This window comes from Protopterus annectens, chromosome 1.part0 (genome assembly GCF_019279795.1).
Source record: "Protopterus annectens isolate FY-2018-M chromosome 1.part0, PAN1.0, whole genome shotgun sequence".
NCBI classification, from domain to species: domain Eukaryota; kingdom Metazoa; phylum Chordata; order Ceratodontiformes; family Protopteridae; genus Protopterus; species Protopterus annectens.
Window position 1 is genome coordinate 135940146 of NC_056725.1, and position 17100 is coordinate 135957245.

The following is a 17100-nucleotide window of genomic DNA, read 5'->3' on the forward strand; positions in this document are numbered from 1 at the left end:
CTGCACCTCAATGCAAGCTTCTGAAGGGGCATCAGTAAAGTAGAAAACATCAAGGGAGGTGGTTGGTAAATCTTCACTTCTCTATGGCAAACACATTCAGGTCTTACAGAATCACAAAGGCATTGTGTTCTCTCTGGAAATTTTAGTTCCACGTTTTTAACCACTAAGTCTGCCTTAGCTTTCTGCAGGTAAAATCTCTAAAATATAGGTAGTGACCCCTTTTCGTAAAGCCAGAAGCTTTTTATGCCCTAAAAACGTGGTCAGAGTTTACTCTCTCTATTTTATTTTATTAAATGAAACACAAAACATATGCTCAGCCATTTTTGAGCATACCAAGACATAAACCACAAGTGAAGGTGAAAGTACTTCAGTGGTTATATGTCTGTCACAAGTACACTTGTTGGTAAACTTTCTTGAAGAGCCAGCAGTGTCTGAAAGGCCTACAAATCAGAATCAAGAAAGATAATACGGTAATTACTAAAGAGAATAGAAAAAAATGGGTACTTGCTGTAGATCTGGAAGTCATCTGGATAAAACTGACAAACTCAATGTGTCAAAAAAGAACTATAGCGGTGGTACAGTCACCTCCCCTTTTTAAACTGTATAGCCTATCGATGCATCCATAATGTAAGAAAAGATGGCTCTATGTGGGGGGACCATTCAAATATATACTAAAGTCAAAATTATCTCCCAATGTCTGCCCACATTATGACTCCTACTGCAGCAGTGATCCTAATAATGGATACTGTACTACACCCCAACCCCCCCCCCCACTTGAAATGCTACAGACCACTAAAAGAGGGTTTAGCATTTTGCTCCTCATGGTTTACAAATGGTAAGTCACACAAGTGACTATTGCACAAGTTCATGGATACCAGTACTGGAGGCAACACACACTAAGCAGAGGCACCTGGCTTTAAATCTAAATGCAGTGACCCCATGCAATTCTCCTTAAGGTGACTTTGTTTGAAATAGCGAGTAGTATTTTCTGCATTAGCGGCACTGCTTTAAACAAAAAGCGATGTCAAGTAATGTTTCCTGTTTACAGTCTCACAGTGACTGACTCACCCTCTCTGCATACGAAGCATCTTGTCACCATACTTTTCCCTCAGCTGGGTGTGGATACTCTCATCAATTCTCATTGGGTACATAGTAAGAGCGAGGGCCAGAAGTGCATGCATCTGCTCGTTCTGCTTGTTTATCTGAAAGAAAAGGACACTGTGTATGACATGTATACAGTTATATGGACATTTTTTGAGGATAAAAAACAAAGGGGGTTAACACAAACTGGATTAAATAGTACAAAAATATGCATGCATATTGCAACTCAAAAAAAATCACTATTAGACCCTCTTCCCACTGTCCAGATTTCTATTCTTAAGATCAGAGAATGAACCTGAAGGCAGACCTCTTAAATGTATCAATTTTGGAGGTACCTTACCTATTTACATGCTCAATTTGCACCTTTACCCTGTTTCCAAAAATCTGCAACTACTTTGGAAGCACATTCCTGTTTTCAGGCTTGCTTTACCTCGGAATACAATTTTCTGAATCCCCCGTTACACGACTTTGAAGCTATGTAGTACAAAGCAAACACCACCACATGACCATCATACTGTTGACACCAATAACTTAGGACCTACATGCTACATCTCCCTTTCCCAGAAGCAAAAATAAATAAATAATAAAATACATAAATCTGAGTGAGATTCTACAATATTATTCATTAAAGTCTACTGATTTTGCATTATCTTTTACAGAATTTTGTCAAACTCAGTTTTAGACTTCTGTTTCTAAGTAGTATCCCACAATCCTACTGGAAGTGGGAGGATTTATGGACAGTTCTGTACATAAAAGTTATGCTAATTGGGTGGGAGTCCAGATTTATGCCTGGGTGTTCCTTCTAATTTGTATCTATTTTCAATGCCTCTAGATTAAGATATGGCAGAAGGTGATAACCAAATCCCACTTCAAGTGCTCTGAAGCAATGTGGGGCATGCACAGGAAGCCCTGACCATAATTATGTGCCATTTTCTCTCTCTCTCGTGTGGCCACACAGCAAATATCATCCAGCGAAATTCTGGACCAGAAGGCAGATGAAGTAGCCACAGATCTAGTTGAATCGACCTTAACATGTTTGGGCGAGGGCAAACCTCTAGCTGAACAGACCAGGATAATACATTAGAAAATCCAACGAGCAATGTTAACTTTCGCTGCAGGTTTCCCTAGAAAGGGCTTAGAATAAGAAACAAAGAGTTGGTCAGATTTACTGAAAGACTTGGCCCTGTGCAAATAAAAACGCAATTGTTGATGAACATCCAACAGATGCAATTTGTACTTTCCCTTGTTCTGAAAATTGGGAAAGAAAACAGGGAGATTAATAACCTGATTAATGTCCGATTCCGAAGCCACCTTGGGAAGGAAAGAGGGATTAGTACATAAAAACACTCTGTCCTTATAAAAGATCGTATATGGAGGTTTGATTGACAACGTCTAAAGTTCCAAAACCCTTTTGGCTGATAATAGCAATCAGGAAAGCCGTTTTCCAACACAAGAACTGTAAATCTACTGAAGCTGCTGGTTCGAATGAGGAAGAGACAAGAGCTTGCAGAACCAGCACAAGATCCCAAGGAGACACTGGGTCCTTAATTGGTGGCTGAAGCAAAAAAGTACACTTCAAAAAGGCCTTGCAAAGCTTAGAAGAAGCTAGAGAAGCAGTGTTGTTGCCTACATGAAAATTAGATATAGCTGCCAGTTGGACCTTGACCATGGAAGAACTGGCGTCTCGGTGAAAAATGTTTGCCACAAATTCTAGAACCATTGGAATTGGAGCAGTAAAAGGATCTAGATCACATTGAGAGGCCCAGATAGCAAAACACTTCCACTTGCTGGAAAAAATCTTCCTAGTGGAAGACTTACAAGCTGCACCTAATATCTTTTTGATGGGTGAGAATAACATGGGAGTCCTGGCTATCATGGGAACTGGAGCAGCTAAACGGTGAGCTTCAGACTGACCAGATCTGGGGGAGGTATCCCTGAGGGATGAGAGATGAGGTCCAGAACTGGATCTAATGCCCATAGAGGACACACTACACAAGACCATAGAGATGGGAACCAGACTTGGTGAGGCCAGAATGGGGCAATAAAAATGACTGAGCTCCCCAGCCTGTGAGCTTTATGAAGGAATTTCGGGTTCAGAGGGAGAGGAGGTTAAGCATACAGAAGACCGGAGGGCCAAGCATGGATCAGAGCCATCTCTGGGGGGATTCCCCTGTGGGAGGTTCAGAGCGAAAACTCCCTGCACTTCACGGTAGAAGGAGAGGTGAAGAGATTGTAGCAAGTCTGACCCCACATGAGAAAAATCAATTTTGTTACCGAAGGACTCAGAGACATCAGAATAGACCCGCTGAGTCTGTTCGCTAGAATGTTGGACCTTCCCGGAATGTGCGATGCCACCAGAAAATGGCCTGTGGGGATCGCCCATTCCTACACTCTCATGGCCTCGTGACACAGGGGGGAGAAGACCTGGTTACCCTTGTTTGTTAATTTACCTGACAACTCGCATATTGCCCTTCTGGATAGCAATCGACCCAAGAGGAAGATGGGCAAGGAGAGCTTGCAGTGCTAGGAGCACCGGCCGAATCCCCAGGACGTTGACATGCAATCAAGTCTCATGGGGAGACCACGTGCCTTGGACTGTCCTTCCCAAACAATGCCCCCACCCGAGTAGGGAGGCATCTGTAGTCACCATGGCCAAGGGGGCTGGCAGAATAAAGGGATGACCCAGAAGAAGATCTGGGGAATGAATCCACCACAGAAGAGAATCCCTGCATACTCAGAATAAGCGAATCAGGTGAGACAATGGAAAATCTAGCAATGACCACTGAACAGTCAGTCCACTGCAGTAGCCCCATGTATAATTCAGCAGTAGGATCATGGCTGTCATAGACCCAAACTCCTGTAAGGCTAATTCTGCCATCAGCAACTGGGCTTGAAGGATACACACGACATGAAATTTCAAGGACTGAATTCTGTCTGAGGTTAGAAAAGCCCTGGTCTGAGTAGTGTCCAACCGAGCTCTAATGAAATCTAGAACTTGAAATAGAGTCAGCAGGGATTTGTTGAGATTGATGGTTATGCACAACTGGCGGACTACTTGATGAAGGAAATCCCTTGTTTGGTAGGGTCGATGCCTGGAAGGGGCAGAAAGGAGCCAATCTTCCATGTAAGGGAAGACGTGGAAGCCCTGCCGATGCAGGTGAGCCGCTACCACTGCCATCACTTTGGTGAAACCCAGGGGCTGTGGTGAGATCAAAGGGGAGCGCTCTGAAATGATGATGACTGGCTCCCAGCTGGAAGAGGAGGAACATCAGAGAGTATCTGTCCATCTTGATGTGGTAGTACACATCCTCGAGATCGACTGAGCATATCAATTCATTCTCCTGCAGGAATGGCAGGATAGACTGAAGAGTGACTATCTGGAATTTTGTCTTGGCAACTGACAGATTTAAGGTGGAAATATCTAGAATGGGTCTCAAGTCCCTTGTTTTCTTTGGCACTAAAAAGAAAATGGAATAGATGCCTAATCCAGACTGGTCCAGGGGGACGGGCTGGATGACTCGCTTTTCTAGCAGGTTTGCAATTTCCAATGCTGCCTCCTCCCTTTGCGGGGGTGGAATGTCCGCAAGGTGTTTTGGCAGGAGCGGTGGTTGAACAAAGGGGATTGAATAGCCTCTGGATATGATCTGCAACACCCAACGATCATCTGTGATTGATTCCCAGGCTGTTCGGTGTAGTGAGAGGTGAACCCTAACTGCTTCCAGAGCTGAGCATGTGGACAACCCTTCAGGGCTGCTGAGCGGGCTTGTCTGAGAAAGGCTCTTGAGACCCCTGATTCCTCTAACCCTCTCTACCTCAGCGGAGGCTTCTATCATATCCCTCTCTGCCTCTAGGGGAAGGTGAGTCCTCAGCGTCCTGGGAGCAGCTCTGAGATTTCCGGAACCACATTTTTTTTCCCCATTCTGATTCCTTGAAAATGTTAGTTGATGGGGTGGAAAAGAAGATTCCAACAGCAGAGTCTTCCAGTCTTCTTGCTCTGGACAAGAGTGTTGTGTGCCGACTTTCCAAAGAGGGTAGAACTGTCATACGGGGCGCTAGTAAAAGATGCCTTAAAGGGCTCCAAGAATGCAGAGAGCCAGAGCAAGGTGTGGCACCTGATGGCAACGCCCATCCCGGTAGCTCTAGCAGTGCCCTCAGTAGCATGAGAGAGGAGCTGCACAGAGGTATTAGCAATCTATGTGAGGGTGGCCATACGACAGGAAAAACCTTGTTGCCTTCTGCCGACATGGATCCTGGGGTAGACTCAGTAATCTCCTTGACTAGATCTCGCTGGAGTCTAATTACTTGTGCCATATAGTTCAGTGCACATACCAAAAACATGACTGAAGCATAGACCCACTTCCCAAAGCGGTCTACCGTCCTGGACTCTCAGTCTGGCGGATGGACCATGGAGCTCTCCTGCACAAGCTCCTTCTTGGTGGCCACTGCCACTACCATGGGATCGACAGGGGATCCCTTGGTCCAGTAGGTCCGATCCGAGGGAGCACTAAATATCTTGTCAGGACATTTGGGGATTGGCTCTACCATGTCAGGCTCTTCCATGCCCGAAATGTAATTACATCCACCAGTAGATCCGCGGGAGGTGACACTCAGGATATAGAAGGGTCCGAGCCAAACGCCCCCAAGAATGCCAACTCGTCCAGGTTGGGTTTCTGAGCAGACCAGCCCTCTCAGTGAATAAGGATGTCCATGATGTCTCCGAAGAAGACATCCTTCGAGGGGGGGGGGGGGGAGGAATGACACGGGGAAAGTACAGTTTTGTACCTACCATAAATGTAGATGATCGAGTGCTAATACAGCTGCAGTCATAAAAGATGGATTATCCTGCCGTCAGGCGGGTCCTCGGTCGGCCGAACTCCAAAGTCTAGGTCCAGTGTTGGATGTCGTCGCTTCTTCCCTGACGTCAGTGCGTCTGGGGTATAAAAGAACCAGCCGACGCCATTTTCTTCAGTTTTTCTTGCCCCAGATGTCAGGTGCCCCCAGAAGGAAGGCAAAACATAAATTTATGTAATAACGCAATACAATCAAAAAACAGTAGATGCAAGCAAATACACCATAAAAGAATACCCCAATCAGGTTGTATGAGGAGGTGTTAGCCATTAGGCCTGTCCCAAGAGGGGAAGGAGGGAGGGAAACCTGGACTGCAGCTGTATTAGCACTCGAACATCTACATTTATGGTAGGTACAAAAAGTACAGTTTTGTACCTACCATAAATGTAGATGTCCGATAGGTATGCATCTGCAGTCATAACATATGGGTTGTCCTGCCTCAGGCAGCCCTTCGGTCGGCCGGATTCCAAAGTCTGGGTCTGGTCTCGGCTGATGTCGCATTTTCCCCGTCAGAGCTTCTGGGGTATAAAGGCATCAGCCGACACCATTTTCCTCAGTGTTTCTTGCCCCAGATGCCAGGTGCCCTCTAGGAAGGCTAAATTTGGATAAATGTTGAAAATTCCAAACAGCAGCAAACAACATATATATACATATATATATAGATATTATTATATATGTATATATATATATATATATATATATATATATATATATATATATATATATATATACATATATACATACAAACAAATACACCATAATAGATTCTCCCAGCTAGCTGAAAGAGGGGTAAGCACCCTAGGAATACCACAGAGGGGAAGGAGGGTGGGTAATCCTGACTGCAGATGCATACCTATCGGACATCTACATTTATGGTAGGTACAACACTGTACTATGTCCTTCAAGGATGCATCTGCAGTCATAACATATGGGTAGAATACCATAGCCAAACTCGGGGAGGAGGTACTAAGATAAGGATGGTGTAGTTAAGATCCCCTGTAAAACTGCAGTTGCAAAACCTGCTCGGGATCTGGAATATAAAGGTAGATTGTAATGCTTGGCAAATGTATGCACAGAGCTCCAAGTAGCAGCTTCTAAAATGTCCTTGGTAGCCACCCCTCGTAGGAAAGCTGTAGTGGTGGCTGTGGCTCTTGTGAAGTGAGGTATGATATTTTCAGGAGTTGTCTTTCCATGAAAAGAGTAGCAAAAACGAATGCAATTTCCTATCCATTTTGAAATTGTCTGTTTGGAAATTGCTTTTCCTTGCACCCCAGTTGCATATGCTACAAAAAGTTGTTCAGTTTTTCTGCTGGTTTTAGTTCTGTCCAGATAGTAGCGTAGTTGTCTGTGTACATCCAAGGTGTGCAATAGTTTTTCCCCCTTGTTCTGTGGGTTAGGGAAGAACGTAGGCAAATGAATAGCTTGGTTCAAGGATACCCTGAACACCACCTTTGGAATGAAAGTAGGATTGGTTCTCAGGGACACTATCCTGGTGAAAAATAAGGAAAGGCTGCACTGCCATTAGTGCCTGTAACTCGGATAATCTTCTTGCTGAAGTGATTGCCAGAAGGAAAGCAGTTTTCCAAGATAAGAACTGTAAGTCTGCTGATGCTGCTGGTTCAAAAGGGGGTAGTGTTAATTTTTCCAGCACAAAATTGAGATCCCACGCAGGCAGAGGGGGTCTCCTTGGAGGTTTTACATTTTTGATCCCTCTTAAAAATTGTCTGAGGAGAGGGTGAGAGAAGATAGGAGGATCCATGTTGTACTCTGCTGAAATTGCTGAAGCATGAATCTTAATGGAAGAATAGGATAGGCCATTGTGAAACAGTTCTGCTAAGTATTCTAGGATATGTGCTAGGTTTGCCAGTGTGACATCTGTACCCTTTGATGTGCTCCAAATGAGGAATCTCTTCCATTTAGCTGAGTATGTCTTCCTTGTGGAGGGTCTGCGAGTCTCCAGGATAATGTCCTTGACCCTCTGAGATAAGACAGTTTGGTTTTGTTTCAAACAATTTTCCAGGCAGTTAGCTGCAGTGTTTTCAAGTTTGGATGCAGGGTCTTGAAGTTGTTCTGTGTTAGAAGAAGAGGCCATAGGGGTAGAGGCCATGAGTTCGCCGGAGACATGCTTCTCAGTAGCGGATACCAGTGCTGCCTTGGCCAGTCTGGAGCTATTAGTATCACCTTTGGCTGTTCCTCCCTGATCTTCAGTAGAACTTTGTACATCAATGGGAGAGGTGGAAATGCATACACTGTCAGGGCATTCCAGCTGAAAGAGACAGAGTCCACCCTCCAGGCTTGTGGGTGGTATACCCTTGAGCAGAATTTCTTCAGTTGGTGGTTGAGTGGGGAGGCGAACAGGTCTATCTCTGGCATTCCACATTTGCTTGTTATGAGTTTGAAGATGTCTGGATGCAGCATCCATTCGTGAGCATCCGTGGTAGTTCTGCTTAAGCTGTCTGCTAATGAATTTTCTTTTCCTGGTACGAAGTTGGCCTGCAGCTGGATGTTGAGATTCAGGCCTAGGTTCCACAGATCCATTGCCATCTGGCATAGAGGGTAGGAATGAGTGCCTCCCTGTTTGTTTATGTACCACATGACTGTGGTATTGTCTGTCCTTATTAGCAGATGTCCTTGCTGGAGGAATGATTTGAATGCCTCGATTGCATACTTCACTGCCAGCATCTCCTTTAGGTTTATGTGCAAGTTCAGCTGGTCTTGAGACCACAGGCCTTGGATACACTTGTCCTCCATGTGTGCTCCCCATCCTAGGTCTGAGGCGTCCGTGGTGATGGTCTGCCTTGGTCGTGGTTTGTTGAAAGGCAACCCTCTGTTGGACTGGCAGGCCTGAGCCCACCACAGGAATTCCTTTTTTAGGCATGGAATGATTGGTATCATGGTTTCTAGACTGTGCCTGTGCTGAGACCATACATTCCTTAGGTACCATTGTAATTTCCTCATATGCAGCCTGGCATGCGGGATCAAGATTATGCAGGATGCCATGTAACCCAGGGCCTGCAGGACTTTCCTTACAGTAAGCTGAGCTTGTCTTGTCAAAGCCATGAAGTAGACTGGGAGTTGCTTTTGTTTTTCTTCTGTGAGAAAAGCCATCTGAGTTATTGTGTCCAGATCCGCACCCAAAAATGTTATCCTTTGGGATAGCACTAGTCTCGACTTCTGGATGTTGACTGTGTATCCCAAGGCCTGTAACAGATGTATGACATAGGCCAAATCCTTTATTAGTTTTGCCTTGTTGTCCGCTTGTATTAGGCAGTCATCCAGGTATGGGTAGATTTGAATTCCCTGAAGCCTGCAATGTGCAATTACTGATGCCAGGCATTTCGTGAATACTCTGGGCGCAGTAGATAAGCCAAAGGGCAATGTTGAGAATTGATAATGCTCTGATCCTGCAAGAAATCTGAGGTGTCTTCTGCAATCTGGTCATATAGGGACATGCAGGTATGCCTCCTTGAGATCTAGAGTCACTAGCCAAGACTCCTTGCCCAACATGGGAAGAAGTTGCTGTAGGGTCAGCATTTTGAATTTTGGCACAATGAGATATGTGTTTAGTGCGGACAAGTCGAGAATAGGCCTCCATTGGTTTTCTTTTCTTGGTACAAGGAATAGTCTGGAGTAAAATCCTTGGCCTTGTTCCATAGATGGTACCCTTTCTATCGCTTTCATCTGGAGTAAATTGTTGATTTGTCTTAAAGCCTCTGGCTTCTGGTTTGGTGGAAGGTTTGGCATTCCGCTCCTTCTTGGTAAAGTGTGGAAGTGAAACCTGTATCCTTTGTCTATTGTTTGCAATGTCCATGTGTCTTTTGTAATGCAATGCCAGTTTTTTGAGAATAAAGCCAGCTTTCCGCCCAAGGGTGCTTCCAGTTGTTCCCTGGTAGGCGGAATCAGAGTCAAGTCATTGTGTCTGTCCTGTGGAAGTGGTTGTAGTTGCAGTTGTGGCACTACTCCTCTGGTTGGCAGGCTGCCACCGACGACCCCTGTAGGCACCCTTTGATTGACCTCTGCCTCTTGGGTGTCTATTCCTGCCCCTCTGTGCTCTGGAGGTGTCTGGAAAGGACCAATTCTTTGAAGGCCAGTTTCTGCTGAACCTCGGAGGTTGAACCTGCAGAAAATCCTTTACTGTTTGCACAGATTTTGCTTTTTCTTCCACCTTCTATAGAATCTCCTGTGCAGGGGAGCCAAATAAACTTTGTTTCTCCATTGGAGCATCTAGGAGTTTAGCCTTGACATGGTCTGGCAGGGACTGTTCTTTTAGCCAGGCATGTCTTCGAATTACTGCCCCAGTCATAGCTGATCTAAATGAAGCCTCCAGTGCAGCATAGCCACATTTTAAGAAATGATTACTGACCTGCTGAGAGTTGTGTACCAAATCCTGAAGGGACTTACGGTCTAAAGGTTCAGGAGAAGAAAGCTTTTTATTCAGCTGATCTAACAAATATTCCTGATACTGTATCATATGGAATTGACAGTTTAATGCCCTGGCAGAAAGAGTAGCAGATGTATAAACCTTTTTTCCCCATCTCTCTAATGCTCTTGACTCTCTTTCAGAGGGAAGGGGGTTTTTGGCAGTGGTAGCTGCAACACCTTTTGGGCACTGAGAGAGAGTTTCTGGGTGTGCAGCATGGGCTTTATACAAGTGGAAGTGAGAATCCGGGACCCTGTAATATCTGTCAGGTTTGGCAGGGGCCGGAAGAGAATCAGGGGCAGAACTGACATCATTATATGCATCATCAACTACAGTAAGCACAGGTGGTATGGCTAAAGGCCTATGCTGGGGCAAATGTAAAAATGTCCTGAGTCTTTTTCTAGAATCAGAGAAATCCTGACCCTGCCATTGAAAGTGTTCCCTCATTGAGTGTAAAGTCTCCCCAAAGGAAAATTCTTCTGGAGGGGAGGCAGAAGGAATAGAGTCTTCTGCATCTGAATCCTCATAAGGCGAATATGCCCCTTCCTGATGGTCTGATAAATCTGATCCATCCGAGGAGTAATCAGAGGAGAGAGGTTCAGGGGGTTCAGTCCTAGACCTTTTGTCAGGAGGAGGGTGGGAGGCCTTGTCTGGGTGAGGTTGGGAACCCCTAATCAAAGATATAAGGTCCTCAGCAAGACTGAGAATTTGTGAACTTGAGGAAGGTCTCTGAGAAGTAGATTTTGCAGGTAAAGCTTTTGAGATTTTAGCTGCTTTAGCCCTGGAGAAGGCCTTAATAGACATAGAAGCAGGGGGCCTAGCTGCCCCACGTGCAGGAGTAGAAATGTCCAATGGAAGGGTGTCGGACAATTCTTGTGCGCTTGCTTCTTCGGTAGGGATTTCTGAAGCAGACTCAGCCGGGGCCTTTCTGGCCTCGGTTGTTGGAGGTATGATTTCGGCAGAAGTAAGAACCGAGGACTCGGTTTCAGCCGAAACCGAGACACTCGCGGTAGGCCTAACCGTGGTTTCAGCCGAAACCGGGCGAGTGTCGGTCCTTTTCCTTGCATTTTTTGGCTAAATGTGTAGTCGGAGTCTCCAACGGCATTTTATATGCAAAAGCGGATCCAAAAAACTCTTCTGCAAACTCCGACCGATGTCTAAGAGTCCGTCGGTTGAAGGAGGCACAGGCTAAACAAGCTGATACGTGGTCTGGGCCTAAGCAAGGAAGGCAGTAAGAATGGAAATCCTTATGAGGTATTTGTTTCCCACAAGTTAAACAATTATTTACTTTGTCTGACATCGGCTGAGGCAAGAAAGAGTCCCCAACGGGGTACTTAGCTTTTTAGAAGTTTTCGGTAGCTGAATTCTCTGGATCTGACCAACCGGCACTTGCGAACAGCTTCTGCTTCGGGCACCGCGCGGCAAGAAAGACTGAAGAAAATGGCGTCGGCTGATGTCTTTATACCCCAGAAGCTCTGACGTCGGGGAAAGTGCGACATCAGCTGAGGCCAGACCCAGACTTTGGAATCCGGCCGACCGAAGGGCTGCCTGAGGCAGGACAACCCATATGTTATGACTGCAGATGCATCCTTGAAGGACATACTATGTTCATCGTGTATACAGCTGCAGTCATAACAGATGGTAGAATCCCAAAGCTAAAAAGGGGTTGTAGGCACTAAGTGGAACTAGGAGGAGCAAGGATGCCCTGCAAGACTGCAGTGGCAAAGCCCATAATGGTAGGTGATAGTGCTTGGAGAATGTACAGAACTCCAAGTGGCTGCTTCCAAAATATCTTTGATAGGAACTCCCCTGAGGAAAGCTGCAGAGGTAGCTGTGGCCCTTGTGGAGTGAGATCTGATGCCTGCAGGTACAGTTTTACCATGAAAAGAGTAACAAAAGCGTATGCAGTGGGCTATCCATTTTGAGATTGTCTGTTTGGAAATAGCCTTCCCTTGAGCACCTGTAGCATAAGACACAGAGTTGCTCTGATTTTCTGAATGGCTTTGTTCTGTCCAAATAATAACGAAGCTGTCTGTGAATGTCCAAGGAATGTAGTAGTCTCTCCCCTTTGTTTTGTGGATTAGGGTAAAAGGTAGGTAAGTGGATAGCCTGACTCAAGGCTACCCTGGATACTACCTTTGGCATAAAGGAAGGGTTGGTTCGTAAGAAAACTCTGTCCTGATGGAAAACAATGAAAGGCTGCACAGCCATGAGGGCTTGTAGTTCCGAAACCCTGCGTGCTGAGGTGATAGCCAGAAGGAAGGCTGTTTTCCATGACAAATATTGCAGTTCCGTTGAAGCAGCTGGCTCAAATGGAGGCAGGGTCAGTTTTTCTAGAATGAAATTGAGGTCCAAAGCAGGTACTGGTTGCTTCCTTGGGGGTTTTATATTCTTAGCCCCTCTGAGGAACTGTCTTAAGAGAGGGTGAGAGAATAAAGGAGGATCAGTGTTGTATTGAGCAGAAATGGCTGAGGCATGGATTTTGGAGGAGGAGAATGAAAGTCCACTGCTTAGCATCTCAGCAAGGTACAGTAATATTTGAGGTAAATTCAGTATTCCAGGATTCTGACCCTTTTTCTGATTCCAGGCTCAAAACAGTTTCCATTTTGCGGAGTAGGCTTTTCTAGTAGAAGGCCTTCTGGCCTCCAAAATGACATCCTGCACCTCCTTGGAGAGTAGGGTCTGTTGTGAATTTAAGTAATCCTCCATGCAGCTAGATTGAGTGTTTTCAGCTGACTGTGAAGAGTTTTGAAGTTGTGCTGAGTCAACAGAAGAGGCATTAGAGGCAGGATCCATTACGGGGAATGTGTCAGGCTCCTCAGGAGTGGGTACCAGTGTTGTCTTGGCCAGTCTGGAGCAATGAGAATCATCTTTGGTCTGTCTGCTCTAGCTTTTAATAGAACTTTGGGCAACAGAGGAAGAGGTGGAAAGGCATAAACTGTCATTGTTGTCCAACTGAAAGAGAGTGCATCCACTTTCCAGGCCTGTGGGTGATAGGTCCTTGAGCAGAATGTTGTCAATTGGTAATTTCTGTGGGTAGCAAAGAGATCTATGTCTGGCCTTCCCCATGCTTGAATTATCTTTGTAAAAACTTGAGAATGCAACTTCCATTCGTGTGGATCTGTCATATTTCTGCTTAGGTTGTCTGCCAGCGTGTTTTCCTTGCCTGGCAGGAATTGTGCTTGAAGTTGGATTTGTAATTCCAGAGCCATGTTCCAAAGAGACATGGCTAGTCTGCACAGGGGATATGAATGGGTTCCTCCCTGCTTGTTTATGTACCACATCACTGTGGTGTTGTCTGTCCTTATCAATAGCTGGCCTGGATGCAGTAGGTCTTTGAAAGCCATAATAGCATTTTTTACTGCTAGCATTTCCTTTTGATTGATATGTAGGTGCTTTTCTTTTTGGGACCATTTGCCCTGAATGCACTGATCTGTCATGTGCGCCCCCAGGTGTAGTCCGAGGCGTCTGTTGTGATGACTTGATTTGCTTGAGGCAAGCAGAATGGGAGACCTATGTTTCTTTGGCATGCTTGAACCCACCACAGAAATTCCTTTTGGAGGCATGGAATCAGTGGTATAATTGTTTCCAAACTGTGGCTGTGTTGAGACCATAAGTTTTTTAGGTACCATTGAAGTTTCCTCATATGCAGCTTTGCACATGGGATTAGCAGGATGCAAGATGCCATGAATCCCAGAGCCTGCAGGATTTTCCTTGCAGTCAGCCTGGTGAAGGTTGCCAGTTTTCTGAAGTATTGCGTTAGTTGCCCTTGTTTCTCTGGTGTGAGGTAGGCCATCTGGGTGTTTGTGTTCAAGCTGGCACCCAGGAAAATTATTGTTTGAGAGGGTATTAGTCTTGATTTCTTTTTGTTGACTGTGTATCCCAGAGAGTTCAACGACTTTATTACAAACACCAGGTGTTTCAGAAGTATGCGTTTGCTGTCCGCTTGGATCAGGCAGTCGTCCAAATATGGGTATATTTGTATCCCTTGAAGTCTGCAGAAGGCAGTTACTGATGCCAGGCATTTCGTGAACACTCTGGGCGCAGTAGATAAGCCAAAGGGCAATGCAGAGAATTGATAATGGGCTGAACCTGCAAGAAATCTGAGGTATCTTCTGCAATCTTCAAATACTATAGAAAATCAGCAACCACGAATAACAACACAAAATGAGCCAGTGCCATGCCAGTAAAGCATTTATTGCGATCTGGTACCTCGGCTTTCCGCCTTCAAACGGATCACAAATTAATGGTGCTGTTAACACTTATTTATACAAATCTTTTTCCAGTTAATCAGCACCCATTATTCAATCAACTTTTTCCAAATCAATATAAAGTGCTCTACCATTGTTTTATTGCACATATCTTGAACATTAAAAACAGAATGTCAACAGTCAAAACTTCAAATTCTTATTATTCAATTCATAAATTTCATATATAATCATTCTGTTATTTAATGATACAACAATAGATATATGTGAAAGAGAATAAATACAAATAGCTTCAGATAATAAATGAAAAAAATCAATATAAGACTGAAAATCAACATATCCTATCATTTAATTTATCAACTATTTAATTTAATGAATCTATAATGACTGTAAAAAATGTATAAAAAATATATAAAAAATAAATATAAAAAAGTGTGTGTATGTATGTATGTATGTGTGTATGTAAAAAAATTAATTAAATTAATATTAAATACTTAGCTCTAAATTAAGTCCATGTGGTTTCAATGTATTTTTTGTTACTAGATATTCTCCTCTATCTAAAGAAGTGAGTAATATTATAAGAAAATATTGGTATCTGATTTGTGAGGATGAAAATATAGGTCCAATTTTTCCCAAACATATAATTTTTTCATACAAAAGGGCAAAAAAAAAAAAATAAAAAAATAAATAAATAAATAAATAAATAAATAAATAATTTAAAGGAATTATTAAATGATAACTGTTGTGGTAAAGACAGTGTGGGAATTAATGAGAGGATTGTAGGCACTTTTTCTTGTGGACAGTGCAGTGTCTGTAATAGGATTAACAATGTAAGTGACATTAATGGTATATCTTTCAGAGCTAGACACTTTTTCAACTGTAAATCTACGGGAGTGGTATATTTGTTGGGTTGCTTTTGTCCTAATATGTGGTATATAGGTCAGACTAAAAGGATGGTTCGTGTCCGAGTTTTGGAACATATAAAAGATATTAGGAATAAAAATGATTATAGCCCGGTGGCCAAACACTTTTTGGAAACACATAACGGTGACGCTAGTAGCTTAAAATTTAGTGTGCTGGGCCAACCCTTTAATTATGAAAATGGGGGACCTATTGTTCCAAAATTACTTGAACTAGAGACCAGGATGATTCTAAAATTTAATACATTGAAACCACGTGGACTTAATTTAGAGCTAAGTATTTAATATTAATTAATTTATATAATTTTTTTACACACATACATACACACACTTTTTTATATATATTTTTTATATATTTTTTATACATTTTTTACAGTCATTATAGATTCATTAAATTAAATAGTTGATAAATAAATGATAGGATATGTTGATTTTCAGTCTTATATTGATTTTTTTCATTTATTATCTGAAGCTATTTGTATTTATTCTCTTTCACATATATCTATTGTTGTATCATTAAATAACAGAATGATTATATATGAAATTTATGAATTGAATAATAAGAATTTGAAGTTTTGACTGTTGACATTCTGTTTTTAATGTTCAAGATATGTGCAATAAAACAATGGTAGAGCACTTTAAATTGATTTGGAAAAAGTTGATTGAATAATGGGTGCGGATTAACTGAAAAAAGATTTGTATAAATAAGTGTTAACAGCACCATTAATTTGTGATCCGTTTGAAGGCGAAAAGCCGAGGTACCAGATCGCAATAAACGCTTTACTGGCATGGCACTGGCTCATTTTGTGTTGTTATCTTCTGCAATCTTGTCTGATAGGGACATGCAGGTATGCCTCATTGAGGTCCAATTTTACCAGCCAAGACTCCTTGCCCAGCATGGGAAGAAGCTGCTGTAATGTGAGCATCTTGAATTTTGGTACGAGTAAATATGTGTTTATTATGGATAGGTCCAAAATAGGTCTCCAATCTTTGTCCTTCCTTGGTACCAGGAATAGTCTGGAATAAAAACCTTGACCCTGTTCTTGTGCAGGTACCTCTTGAATAGCTTTCATGTCCATGAGAGCTGAAATTTGTTTTTGTGCCTCTGCCCTTTGATTTTGTGGCAGGTTTGGCATGCCTCTCATTTTTGGAAGGGTGTGAAAGTGGAATCTGTAGCCTCTGTCTATAATGTCTAGGATCCATTTGTCTTTTGTGACAATATGCCAATTTTTTCAAAAATAATGCCAGTTTCCTGCCTAAAAGTGCTGCCATTAGAGCTTTGCTTGGCATGCAAAGGGGAAAGTCATTGGTTCTGCTTTCTGAATGGCTGTGATCTATCCTCTCCACCTCTTGGAGTAGGTGTTTGCCATTGTCTGCCTCTAAATGATCCTTGAGATTGCCCTCTACCCCTCGGGCGCCTGTATCTACCTCTGAGGTCTGTCCGTGGCTGGAAAGGACCAATTTTTTGAAGGCCAATTTCTACTGAAACGTGGAGGTTGTACCTGTAGGAAATCTTTCACTGTTTGCATTGATTTTGCCTTTACCTCCATTTTCTTTATTACCTCCTCAGCTTTAACACCAAACAAGACATCTTTTTGAAGAG

General features: G+C 43.4%; 1 protein-coding gene across 1 annotated transcript in view; it reads right to left on the reverse strand.

Moving 5' to 3' along the window:
• The window catches only part of EIF3L (eukaryotic translation initiation factor 3 subunit L), a 602285-nt gene that overhangs the window by 38809 nt on the left and 546376 nt on the right, over positions 1 to 17100 (reverse strand). Inside the window, exon 11 of the mRNA XM_044089965.1 lies at positions 1069 to 1202. Coding sequence (XP_043945900.1) covers positions 1069 to 1202 — 134 coding nt within the window. The remainder of the gene's footprint in view (positions 1 to 1068; positions 1203 to 17100) is intronic.